Here is a 14,652-nt window from a genome sequence, read left to right as displayed (position 1 = left end):
ACATAGAGGTCAAGCATTACATTTTCTTCATGAATTAGGTGCCCTCACACAATAATGGAGAGTAGTTCCACACATTAATAAAAATTAAGAACAATTAGGAACTCAAGATAAAAAAAAAATTCACTCACTCTCAAAAACAATATTTATGTGCCACAAAAGACGTACAATAAGCTTGCCCGTAGTGTAATATTCTACTAATTGAGATCATTCAGTCAAGGATCAAGTAGGACTTTAACTGGTTGTAATGTAAGCTGCGGGGCGGGTAGGATACATTTAGATATAAAAGCGGCTACACCTCCCTAAGCACTTTAATACATACAATTAACCATTCAAAATCCCACACTTATGTCAAACAATAACTCCACCTTCACATCAATATACATTAACTCCCTACTTATTTAAGCACAAATACATCAAGAGTTACCACTATCAAGGAATATTTTTCACAATCATACACTTTTTTTTTCTTTCTTTTTCAGTTCAAGTGGCGCTTACTTTTTTCAATAAAGTGCACCTTTCTCCTTATTTTATTAGTTCTACTCAAAAACCAAACCAACCACCCCACACTTCAACTTTTGCAAAGTTCATAACAAATTCAAGTGCTCACGAGAGGTAGAAGGTTCAAATAGATGGTCAATTTAAACAAATGGGTAAGGCTTGTAATGTGGTTGCCAAAGAAATAGGATTACAGGCTAAATGGAGTAAACTAAGATACATAATAACTAGGTGGGTAATAGCTTATAACTTGCTCAATAAAGAACTGCCTAGATCACTTCCAAGACTGAACAAAACTACCATTTCGCTTTGCAAACACACGGGGCAAGTTCTAGACATCAAATGCAATGGACAAAATAATACAAAATCTTACACACACATGGCACATAAATAACTCAGGATTAGACTCATCAAGACACTCTAGTGAAAGCTGTGAAGCAACGTTAAGATCATACAATTTAAGGTACTTATACAAGAGTCAAAAACTGAGCCTAAGCGTCACAACTAAAGCACTTACCATTCTCAAGGCATACTAAAGTTAATATATATTGCCTTCAATTCAAATCATAGCACAAGGCTTCCTACTCCTAAAAACATAAAAACAAACTACACCTGGTTCAAACAAAATCCTTGGAAAAGAACCGTGGCACAAAGAAATATCAAGGAGGATTTTTACACTACCAAACAAAAGAAAATCTTTTTGTTTTTTTATTTCGACTTTATTCCCTCAAGAAACCCGTCGAATGATATCCATCATCGGGAAAAATTGAAACTTTTTCAAATTTTTTTGGTTTTGTTTTTCCAATATTTTCTATCTATAACTACTACAACTAACAAAAATAAAACTAAAATACATACGTACATACAAATATCCCTCATTCCACACTTTAAGTTGTGGCATGTCCCCATGACAAACAATTAAAAAGCAAAAGGTAGAGGAAACTTCCCTGAACATATTGTCGGGGTCTGAGTCGAAGTCGGGCTCCATTCCTCGCCTTCGAGTTAACGCACACATCCATGTAAACAACTTCTTCTTAGCCTTTTTGGGGTATACCCCACACTTATCTTTCTCACTCAGTGCAGCCTTCTCTATTGACCCTTTCACTTTCCACTCAACACTTCCAGCTGGTTTTTCCTTTTGTGCCTCCTTTTCTACCTTCATCTCAAATATCATAGTTTCCTCAACCGCTTTAAGCATGAGTTTTCTCTTGTGTATATCTAATATAGCTCTACTCGTCGCTAAGAATGGTCTTCCTAAGATGAGGGGGACCTCCTTATTCTCCACCATATTCACCACTATAATGTTTACAGGAAATATGAACTTTTCAACCCGAACTAACATATCTTCCACTATCCCCTCGGGTATTAAGGTCGTTGGTTTGCCAGCTGCAACAATATTGGCACCGACCTTTTTTCTCCAATCTCCTTCTCCAGTTTCATGTAAATTTATAGAGGCATTAGGTTAATTGATGCACTAGAATCACATAAAGACTTATCAAAATTTATAGTCCCTAATAAGTAAAGTATAGTAAAACTCCCTGGATCTCCATACCTTTGCGGGAGTTTATTTTGCATTATAGTACTGCAATGCTCTATAAGCTTGACCATTGAGGTCTCCTCTATTTTCCTCTTCTTATTTAGGATCTCCTTCATAAATTTGGCATAAGCAGGCATTTGTGAGAGAACTTCTATAAATGGTATGTTTACATAGACTTGTTTTAGCACATCCAGAAATCTCCTAGACTGCTTGTCCAGCTTTTATCTATATAGATTTTGAGGGAAAGCTAAAGCAGGCATATGCTCGCTCTTCTCAAGTTCCTCCCTTCCCTATTTTTCTTCCTTCTTCTTCTTCTCATTTTTATTGGGCCTTTCTTCTTCTTCTCATTTTTCATTGGGCCTTTCTTCTTCTTGCCATCATCACTTTTCAGCTGCTCTCCACTTTCTTTTGCAATTATCATATCTTTTTGGATTAGGGTGGGATCCTTCAATACTTGCCCACTTTTCAAGGTTACAACATTCATTCAGTGTCCGATATAAGATGTTTCTTGGGTCTAGCAGGATATTACAGGCATTTCGTAGAGGTATTTTCCTCTATCTCATCCCCTTTGACTAGATTGACTTAGAAGAAGGTCAAGTTTCAGTGATCGGCCGCTTGCGAGAAAGGTTTTGAGGAGTTAAAGAAGAGGTTGACTTTAGCACCAGTTCTGACACTACCAGAAGGAACCGAAAGGTTCGTTGTTTATTGTAATGCTTCAGGGGTTGGCCTTGGGTGTGTATTAATGCAGCATGATAAAGTCATAGCCTACGCATCGAGAAAACTCAAGGCTCACGAGAAGAATTATTCGACTCATGATCTTGAGTTAGCAGCCATGGTATTTGCGCTTAAGATCTGGCGCCATTATTTTTATGGGGTGCATGTTGACATTTTCACATATCATAAGAGTCTCCAGTACATCTTCAAGCAAAGACAATTGAATCTACGTTAGAAAAGGTGGCTCGATTTGCTCAATGATTATGATGTTGATATCCTCTATCATCTGGGGAAAGCAAATGTTATAGCCGATGCTTTGATTTGGCGTTCCATGGGAAGCTTATCTCATGTTGAAGCAGATAAGCGAACTAAACGAAGGAAGTCCACTACTAAGCAAGTCTAGGAGTTCGACTTTTAGACTCCGAGATGGTGGCGTTGTTCTTCAGAATAGGGCCGAATCCTCCTTAGTAGCCGAAGTGGAGGAAAATAAGTTCAGTGATCCCTACTTATTGAAGTTGAAGAAGGGGATTCACAAACACAAGACTATGGCTTTTGAACAAGGGGGAGATGATGGTACTTTGAGGTACAAAGGTAGATTATGCGTTCCAGACGTAGATGGGCTCAGAGAGCGGATTATGTTAGAAGCCCACAATTACAGGTATTCTATTCACCGAGGTTCCACAAAGATGTATCATGATCTTAAGGAGATCTATTTGTGGGACGATATGAAAAAGAACATAGCAGATTTTGTGGCTAAGTGTCCAAATTTTCAGTAAGTGAAAGTCGAACACCAGAGGCCTGGTGGTTTGGCTCAGAGTATAGAAATTCCCGTTTGGAAATGGGAGATGATAAACTTGGACTTCATAACAAGTTTACCTCGCTCATTTTGGTAGCATGATTCGATTTGGGTGATTGTAGACCGACTTACCAAGTCAGCTCACTTCTTGCCAGCGAAGATGACAGATTCAACAGAGGATTATAGCAAGTTGTATATCCCAGAAATTATTCGATTGCATGGGACTCCTTTGTCCATCATTCCAGATCGTGGTGCTCATTTCATAACGAACTCTTGGAAATCCTTTCAGAAAGGATTGGGATTTCGGCCACTGTGGGCAAATCATCAACGTATACCAGCTGATCAGGTGGTGGTGTGTATATAACGCCATAACCATTTCCCATATCCCATATACATATATACGCATATATAAAGCCATCTGGTCATGGTTCAATGTATATGTATAAATGCATGAAATGCATAAGAAATACGTTAATAATATTTTCTCGGAATGTCATAAAAATAATATGCCTTAAGAAATACGTTAACAAGATTTTCTTGGAATGTCATAAATATAATATGCATGCCGGATAAATTTTAGCAAATATGTATATTTCTGAGACCCATGAATAGAAGATATAATAATAATTCACACGGGGAATCAAGAATATAGACACCCCGAATATTTCTATGAATAGAGTCGTTTATAGAAACTGTGTGTTTGCTCGTTTCTTTTAATATCATTTGGGTCATGTCAAAAAGAAAGAAGGGATAGCCTTAACATACCTGGAGTAGGGAAAAATCAGTATGATGTTCTTGGAAAAGGTTGCACCGTACTCCTTTAGAACCGCAAAATTTTAGGTTGCTAATAATTCTCGTTAGATTCCTTTTGATTGCAAGAATTCACGTTTTTTGTGGGAATTTTCAAAAAATAGGTAAGAAGTCACGTTGCTAATGTGTTAACTCTCACATCTGGTTGGAGTGTTCTTTTGGTATTGAAAATATTAGTGTTTGAGAATGAAAATGTTATCTTCGTTCAAAATCCTAGAATGATGTGTTTTGAAATCAATATTTTGGTTGCCACCGAACCAAAGGTGACTAAGAGTCACTGGTTTGGACAGTGGCTTGCCGCCACGTGTGGTGGGGTGTAGAAGTTTTAATCTTTATCCACTTATTATGTAATTAGATAATGTTTCGTTACCCGGTAATTAACTAATTACCCGCAAAACTAAGAATTATCTCAAATTATTTAAAATGCTACTCACTTTTAACATACCTTATACACCTTACTATCATGTTCATGTGGTAACTTGTATGGTATTAGTCCATAAATACCGGGTATTTTAGCTCGGGCTGTATTTTATCCCAAAATATCAAATTTCGACGAAATTCATTTTCTTCGATTTGCTTACCTTCTCACCTTCACAAATTTACTCATCACTTGTTTGAAATATCATAATACTTATAATCTCACAATAATCTCATTCCCGAACTTACGTCGGTTACCTTACGACGAAACTTTAACATACAAAAATGCGGAATGTAATATCTCATTTCCGAGCTTTTATCAATTTACTTATGGCGTACTTCCATGTACGAAAACATGGGGTGTAACATCATTCCCTCTTTTGGAACATTCGTCCTCGAATGTTGACTGATGCACTTATCATTCTCATAACCCATAGCTCTTCTCAATACTTTAATACTCTTCTTGCCATTTAGGCAACTGTTCTTTGAATAAATTCAAAAGCCAGGGCATTCCCCCCTTTAAGCCTCTTTCTCATACCACGACTTGTAGTCGAAATCTTTCTAATCTCGTAATTGTTGCTACCTTCTATCATGCAGCCTGTACGACTCTAACTTTGTATGTGCGACTATGCGACGCTTCTCTCCCCTTTCCTCCAGCTCTTAGCCAATCTTTAGGCCTCACTTAGTGAACATATACAAAATTATGTCAAAACTGTCCCTCTGGGCGTCATTAGCTTTACTACATCTAAGTAGGCCATACTATACTATAATTTTTACTTCGCTTTATCATTACTGAGGTCTGCTACAGAACTCCAAGTTACTTTCGCTACTTATCCCATATGCATAAAGCCAAGTCTTTTAACGCTTCTTCATTATTGTTCGTCTTAAGAATGATGGTCTAATCTCAACTCGTACTTTGTATCTTTTATCCATCCATTGTCGATTCACCTCAATGTTGATCTACAATCTTCTATTGATAACTTGAAACTTCTTACGTAATACATTTCCATTAGGGCTTATGTTGTATCGAGGAATATTTGAAGTGATTTTTCTGATCCACTTAGGGGCGATACTGTACTTCAAGAATCGTATTTTATAGCATCCCAATGTGATTCACCTTATATTTTTAATTCCGTACAATTCATGAAATCCTCTTCAAATTATTACTCAGTCGAAGGCCCAAATGCCATCCTTTATCTATCATAATCACACCCTTATTCCACTACCAGGACATCATTCCATTTTTTTTAGATATTATGAGTCTTAGACTCCTTTGAGTTCATTCAGGCTATACTGAACTTTCTATAACTTAGAGTAACCATTAGTTTTCTTGTTTTCATGGGCTTAATCCCGAAGACTTATCCATTCTCGTCACCTTCTCACTCGCCATTTCTCGTTCTTACTTTTGTCATAAAACTTTGTCGCTTTACTATACTTTAGCTTGGGACCTATACACTATTTGAGGCCTTCCTTCAACTTGCTTGCACCATAGATTTCCTTATGTTGTTCTGGAACAACAAGTGAGTCATCATATCGTCTCTAACTCTTCTTTACTCTCTTGACTAGATCTCTCATTACTTAGAAACCATAGGCTGGAAGGTATGCTACTGACGATGCTGCTATCATTCCTGGATATTGAATCCTAGTGCTTCTAGCCTTCTATCCGAAGCATGGACTATTCATGATCTTCTGCCTTTTTAGTATATTGTACGTTGTTCACCTTTACCTTACTTACCTTAAAATCTCACATCGTATCTTTTATCTTCTTTATGACCTCCCTTCCATATAGGTATAATTCACGTCCATAACTTGAAGCTCTATTATAATACTTGCACCTCTGGTGCCTATACAATCTGGTGGGAGATCCATACTGAATTCTTATGAGGCTGGTATTTTTCTAATTGGCTTTATCATAGAGCCGTTATAGCATATGGTTGTTGTACTATCCCTTTGGTACCTTTGATATTAAGAGTGGTCCTGTAATGTTCTCAATCATGATTTTTATAATTTTCTGGGTCCAATAATCAGATTCCATATTTACTTAGTTGATGTAACTCTTTAGTTTCCTCTTCCTTCTGATCATCCTTTATGTAGGCTTAAGCTATCTTCCAATCTGTGGCTCATGGCATTTAGTTATTACTTTAGCCTTTCATGGACGCTATGGAAAACCATGATACAATCTTCTAATGATTCAATCATTTGTCTATGACCTGGACCCAATTCCTTCTTTTAACTTATATCGGAGTCTTCTACGGCTGATCATTAATCGAATAATTCCTTTCGTTCCATTTCAGCTTTCTTCAAACGTAAGCAATTTCTTTTCCTCGTCTTTTGCCCCTTTGTCGCGTGCATACTTAGCTTATCTGAGTTCTCACGCATGCCAAAACTTTTGTGTAACTCATATGGTCTCGAATATTACTTTTGGTTTTACTCCCCGCTCATTAGACATGGTAGGTGCCACTTTCTTTTGGAGTGCATACAATTTTGTAGTAAGACTGTTGTTACAAGACCATTTCCTCTTTAGGTCACTCGTGCTTAGGTTGAAGCCTTCTTTCTTATTTCCTCAACTAGTCTTTCGTTGTAGTACTTAGGGAAGTCCCTCTGACTCTTGTAAAGCTGCGAGCTTATTACATCGTATACCCGATAGAATATTTGATGTCCGTACTCACATATAATTATCCTTAGTTACTTTCCTCCACGCTCATGTGCTCGTACGGTATCTTCTGAACTGAAGTTTTGATTGTTTTCCTAGTGGAACTCTCTTTTATTTCCATAGCACTCATACGGTATCTTTAACTACCCCAACCCTTATCTGAATATTTCTCAAGGTCGTGATGTCATATCTGCGAGACTGAATTCCCCATGTTGGGGTTCACTCTATTTATCTTGCACGATCTATTGATTTGTCTGTATCCTCTTGTCTAGCCATAACTAGGCTCTTCCTGAATCAACTACTAACTAATCATTGGCCCACTCTCATATCAATATCCCGCGTAATCTTTCTTGGGTTATTTCATTTTTCTATTACGTCTCGTACTGGCTCCTTATTTATCAATAACATCTCGAGCAGGAACCCTCACTTCCTCTCCTTGACGTCGTATTTGCATAATGTTCTGGAATTGTAGCCTATCTGTAGGCTTTGAATAAGTGCAATCTCATCCATTTTTTATTTTTGTCGCATTCTTCCTTTACCATACCATAATTACTAGAACCACTTAATTCAGACTTAATTCCATATCACTCCATATCCCCCCCCCCCCTTTAGGGGAGTACTAAGAGTTGGAGCTATACCAATCTACCTATAGATGTTTTACCTTTTCATCTTTGGCATCCTTTCACATCATCGATGACCCTTACTCGCCTTGTGATAATCTTTATGTACCAAGGATAACAAAATTCCTTACTCACAAGGAAGGCACCTAGTATAACTGGCACATACAGTCCCTTAAGATTAACTTTGCTCACGTTGCTTGCTTTAGGGAAGCGTCTTCCTGAACGACCATTCTCTGAATTTCTCATGAATCTTCTTCTGTTGTCCATTCTATTATCGACGGAACAAAATCTGAAACTCTCATGATGCCGACTATTATCCAATCATTCAGTCCCTAATTGATGTTTATAACGGACAAACGTGTCATTAAGGTATAGCGTATGTAATTCATGCACTATATATAAAAATGTTCTCAGTCCTTTTTTTCACCTATTTTGGTATTTTGAGTCCAAAAAACCATCATTTTTGTTTCGGACTCTAGGTTCGGACTTCAGCTCAGCGTACTTCCGCGTCGTCTACTTCGATGAGAGACTTATATTGTCTTTATTATGTTATTTCAGATATTTTAGAACAGGCCCCACAAATATTTTTGATTCAGTATCCTTAGAGGCTCATGAGTTATAGCATGTTTGCTAAAGGTAGAAAAATCAGTTTATTTTGAGAAGTGTTTTTTTCAAAAATGCTTTTTTTAAAAGTACTTTTGGTGAGAAACAATTTCTGTTTGACTAATTAATTTGAAAAGTACTTCTAAGCAGTAATTAATGTTTGGCCAAGCTTTTAAAAACTTCTTCTAATAGCCTGTTTGGCCAAGTTTCTAAAATCTGTTTATTTTGAGAAGTGCTTTTTCAAAAAAGTACTTTTTGCGAGAATCGGTTTGTGTTTGACTAATTAATTTGAAAAACACTTTTGAGCAGTAATTAGTGTTTAGCCAAGCTTTTGAAAACTGCTTCTAAGTATATTTTTCTCAAAAGTGCTTCTCAGAAAAGTGCTTTTGGGGAGAAGCTGCATTTTTCTGCTTCTCAAAAACTGCTTCTACTTCTCCTCAAAAGCACTTTTTTTCCTTCTAAAAGCTTGGTCAAACACCTCAATTTTTGGCCAAAAATACTTTTGGTCCAAACAAAAGCTTGGCCAAATAGGCTATAAGTGTATTTTTCTCAAAAGTATTTTTCAAAAAATATTTTTGAAGAAAAACTACCTTTTCTGCTTCTCCAAAACTGTTTCTTGCTTCTGCTTCTACTCAAAAATATATTTTTTTTCTTCTACAAGTTAGAGCAAATACTTCAACTTTGAAAAAAAAAGTACTTTTTTGAAAAAAAAATATTTTTGGCTTTGGAGAAGCTTGGCCAAACTAGCTATTATAGCCCGTTTGGCCAAGTTGCAAAAATCAGCCTATTTTGAGAAATATTTTTTTCTTAAAAGTACTTTTGGTGAGAAGTAGTTTATTTTTGGCTAATTAATTTGAAAAGTACTTCTGAGCAGCAATGAGTATTTGGCCAAACTTTAAAAAACTACTTGTAAGTTTATTTTCTCAAAAGTGCTTTTCAAAAAAATGCTTTTGGAGAGAAGCTACTTTTTTCTACTTCTCCTCAAAAGTACTTTTTTTTCTTTCAAAAGCTTGGCCAAATGCCTTAATTTTAGAAAAAAATACTTTTGACAAAAACAAAACGCTTTTGTCTCGAAAGAAGCTTGGCCAAAAGCGCTTAGTCTAGGGAGTATTAGTTAGCTTTTTAGTTACATTTTTATTTTTAACTATAAATTCAGATAATTTAGGATTCTAACTAAACTATCTATGAGAAATATAGGGTTCGCTCCATAGACAGTTGATATCAGGTTCTAATCATTTCCTACCCAATTTTTGGGTGTGACATGCCTGCACCTAGCTAGGGGTGTACATAGGTCGGGTTAGTTTGGATTTTTCAATTATCAAACCAAATCAACGATGTTCGATTTTTAAATTTATAAACCAAACCAAACCGACAAAGTTGGGTTTTTCTATCTCGGATTTTTTTGGGTTTTCGGGGTTTTTCCGGTAAAGTCTTCATAGCATAAATTATGTAACTTGTGCTCCAAATATTTCTTAAGTCCTAGTAAAATACAACTATATAATGTGCTTTCGAAAAAACTAACACAATAATATGAGATAAGTCATAGCATTATACTAAAATATTCAATAACAAAGATAAAATAATAAAATTATATAAAACAAATATTGCTAATTAATAAGCCATAATAAAAATTAACATAATCTAAAAATATTATATAGGTCATGCTAAAATAAGTACTAATATTAATTACATAACTAAGCACTAAAGAAAAGGATAAACTAAGTTATGCATTTTCATTATAAACCAATGTAAAACTAAAATAATTATCCAACACTATCGTCATTCCTAGTATTGAATTGAATTTCTTTTGTTAGCATTAGTATTGATTTGAACTTTGTTTGAGTTACTATATTTATGGGCTATAAAATTTATTTACCATTCAAGAATATTAAGTCTAAACTTGAAATAATACGTTAAACGATAAAACAATGAAAAAGTTTAAGAAATATTTATAAATTACATTACAATAAATATTTATATGTATAAAATATTTTTTAAAATTATATAAATGTACTGTCGGGTTGGTTTGTTTTCTGTTTGACTTTTTTTAGTTAAAACTAAATCAAACCAATTATGGTCGGGTTTTATTTTCCAATACCAAACCACATCGAATTTTTTTTTCCAATTTGACTCAGAATATCGGTTTGTTGCGATTTGTCGTTTTCTTTGTATACCCCTACACCTAGCAACAAAATAGTGAGAACATAAATTCCTTAAGGATAAAAGATGAATACTATAAAAGCCTCATCAGTTCTTCTATTCCTGCAATCATATTTTTTCCAAGAGTAGCTCCTTTTGATTGTTATTAGTACGTTACCGATTATTGATTATTCTTATTAGGTATTTTTCAACTTGAGAATTTTTGAAACAATTTCTTCGTTTGGTGAGAAAAAATGTTAGGTCAACTAACAAAGTTACAATAGTACCAACCGAGAAAGTTATTATTCATCTACCTCAAAAGATAGGTAGTAGTACAAGTCTTACAATTTTCCACTAAAGAAGATTATCATAGAAAGTGAAAAAGAATCTAAAAGGCAAAAGGATAAAGAAGAACAGTACAGAAAATATTCATATTATACACTCCATCACTCAACAACCAATATTACATCTTGCAACTGCATATCCAGAAGGATTATCCTCCCCCAATAAGTAAAAGAAAAACAACAAAAAGAGAGCAATAGATCACACTGAACAAGTCAAAGGAAGCTATCCATTTATCGAGTCATTCCTCCTTGAACTACCGGAGCCATTCCAATTCCTTTGTTTTGGTTCTCCATATTTGCCTGCCAACCTGTATGTTGTAAAACAAGAACTTTAAGTATCTCATCAATTTTAGATAAAAATAAGAAGATAAAGTAGTTGTTTGACTAAATGTGTTGTTTAAGAAAAAAAAATTGTTTCTGATACATAACAAAAGTATATTCTTAAAACATATAGTCTTAAATATGAATATATGAACAAGCTAAGCCATGTAAACTAGGGGTGTTCAAAACCGAACCGAAACCGAAAACCGAACCGAAACCGAAGCTTAATGGCTTATTGGTATCGGGTTAGCGGCTTAACGGACGGGGAACGGATTGAAATTTTTTTATTAACGGCTTATCGGTTTGGTGGCGGATTATTCAATTTTCTTAACGGATAATCCGTTAACCCGTTAAGAATATATATATATATATATATATATATATATATATATATATAATTCATTTTTATCCATGTATATATATATATTAAATATCAAAAACCTTTTCACTTCTTCCAGTACTCAATCTCTAAGTTCTAACGCCTTGTTCCTAAATAATCAGAACATTTACGTACTATGCATCAGAAGATCCCAGGCTTGGCTTAGCTTAGCTTATTCTCCCACCCTACAAACAAGATTGTTTAAGCTGCTTTCTATGATTCACCTCTACTTTTATTTTTTTAAAACTAATGTCTGCTATCTATGTTTAATAGAAGAACAATAGTGTTGTGCCACAACTTTTTTCACTCTATAATACATGACACACTACATTATTCTTATGTAGGCGTTAACAAACATGTATGTATGGATTCAATGTGTAATTTTCTATTTTGAATTTGTATGCTAGGCGGTCAACAAACAATTAATGAACGCAATATAGATTGAATTAGGCCGATAAACCGCCCAATAACCGCCCGATAAGAGCTAAACCGTTACCAATCCGCCCGATATCTTATCGGGTGGCTAGCGGATTAATACATTTAAAAACCGATAACCGTTAAGCCAAACCGTTAAGAGTAATTAACCGCCCAATCCGCCCGATAAGCAGCCCTAATGTAAACTACATGTAAAGTGAGAAGTTTAAATTTAAAAAAAAAATTGAAATATGATACAGTGCCATTCTTTTTTGATACATACCAAAAGCATATCCTTAAAACATATAATCTTAAACATATTAAGATATTTCTATGGATATAAAAACATGTCACTAAAGAATTTGAAATATGTGACATTCCTTTTTGAAGAAAGTAAAAAGAAGAAAAAGTCAAATAAAATGAAATAGAGAATTTTTTGGGGGGTATTTGGCTCTGGTGGAGGAATATTTACCAATAGACATGTCAAAGCCACGGTGTTTAAGCTCACGGTACTCTTGACACAAAGCACAGCATTCACAGCAGAAATGAAGCATACAGTCTCCACAAGTGCTCTCTGGCAACATATATTGTTTCCTCATCTTAGTGCGATAGAAGCATGAATAGATGCATCCACACCCTGTTAATACTTCTAATAGGAAATAAAGAGCTCCACTTGCCCCACAAGCTGCAACCAAACTCGATCACAATTAGTGGCGGAGTCAAAGTTTATAAGGGGTGTTAAAATATAAAAAGTAAATACATGATGAAGTTAAGAAAATTCAATATATGTAGTGTATATTTTTTATTTATTTACATAGGAAATTTTTTCAGTAAAGAGATGTCAATTGATTGACAGCCCATGGACAAGGATAGCTCTCCTACTAGACAGCATCATTTTTGTCAGAAAACAAAAGGGAAAGCAGAAGAAGATATCAGACTCAATTATTTATTCTTTTGCTTTATTTTTCTTCTATTTTTTCTACCAAAGTTTTCTTTCTGTTTCGCATCATTCCCTAGAATTGGAGAGCTCTCTTCAATCTATTTTGTTAATCCATGATATATGAAGTAAGGTTAAATAATTTAATGAATTTTAGTACTATATATACAATAAAAGAAAAACATGCTAGCGAAGCACATAAAAACTTTTATATTGTTCTATAATTTAGAAGCATTTACTTTATATGAAACACACATATAAGGAATTACTCTATCAATTTAATTTAATCGATAATATCAGATTATTTATCATTTTTTAAGTTATCAATCAATGTGTATTATACAGTGTACATGTAATTATCTTTTAAGTGGCCTTGTTATGCAGATATTTTTCGTATTACAGTGCATAGAACTAGTATAACCTAGGTAACTTGGAAATTAATAATAATGACAAATGATAAATTCATATTGCCCATTATTTTGGGGGAAAACGACAAACAAAATAACTGTTACTCCTACTCTTATGGTTTAATTTACTGTTGCTTACAAGTTGTTCCTTTGTCGACGATCTCTGCAATCTGTCCAAATGTAATACAGGGACACCAGCAAGTTATGCAACCTGGAAAAAATAATCAGAAACTAAGGAAAAGAATTCCAATAATAACATCATCATACATGGAAAAACATCACGCAAATATGCAAAAAATTGAGAAAAACAACGTACAGTTAGAGACATCAGAGAAACAGTCACATAGTCCAGTGGACCAAGTTCCAGGATTATGATTAGCTTGAAACTGAGGGGCATAGCTCGCTGCTGCCACAGGGATTCCAGTTGTCGGCTTTTCGCCGTAATCAGGCAGTGGAGATTTTAAGACATATTCACTTGGAGCAGAGGGATTCATACTTAAAAACTTGAATGTTTTTTGAATATTCTTAAACTTAAGATAGCAACGAGAGGAAAACGAAAGACGAAAAGTACTGTGTAGTCGTGAAAGATGCGAATTATCGTTCAGATTTTGGAAGTATTTATACTAAAGAAAATAATACAAGTACTATGAAGGAGGCGTCAGTAGAGACTTGGTCTGAGTCAACAGTCAACAAATGAATTACTTAGAAATGTTCTTTAGCGTGTTATTTGTGCACTTGTTTTTTGGTTTTTCTGATCAACTTGTTTGAGCCTACAGATTTGACAGTTTTAAATGCAGCCACGCCACCTATTATTATATGTATGGCAATGACGTAATAAGATATTTAAATCTTCCATATTTTCCTATCAAACTAAATTTTATAAAAAATTACTATAGTTTTCTGTTGAAGAATTCTATTAGCTAGACAATCGTTAGGTAAACTAAGTAGCTTATAATTTCTAACCTAGATCGTTTGAAATTTCAGTATTAGCCATTCAACAAAAACTCAATATTAAATTGTGACATCTACCTTTAAAATTTCTGCTATTTTATGAACAGCAGTAGTA

General features: G+C 34.7%; 1 protein-coding gene across 1 annotated transcript; it reads right to left on the bottom strand.

Moving 5' to 3' along the window:
* Window positions 1-11,065: 11,065 nt before the first annotated feature.
* Window positions 11,066-14,369, bottom strand: LOC104107931 (protein PLANT CADMIUM RESISTANCE 2-like). The gene is made up of 4 exons (XM_009616860.4): window positions 13,903-14,369; window positions 13,726-13,797; window positions 12,715-12,927; window positions 11,066-11,436 (listed from the first exon to the last, which is right to left on the bottom strand). Exons 1-4 carry the CDS (start codon window positions 14,078-14,080, stop codon window positions 11,360-11,362), a joined length of 540 nt encoding a protein of 179 aa, XP_009615155.1. The 5' UTR covers window positions 14,081-14,369; the 3' UTR covers window positions 11,066-11,359.
* Between the last annotated feature and the right edge of the window lie 283 nt (window positions 14,370-14,652).

The sequence above is a fragment of the Nicotiana tomentosiformis genome, chromosome 11 (assembly GCF_000390325.3).
Source record: "Nicotiana tomentosiformis chromosome 11, ASM39032v3, whole genome shotgun sequence".
Classification (NCBI taxonomy): Eukaryota; Viridiplantae; Streptophyta; class Magnoliopsida; order Solanales; family Solanaceae; genus Nicotiana; species Nicotiana tomentosiformis.
This window is presented reverse-complemented; position numbering and strand designations above follow the sequence as displayed.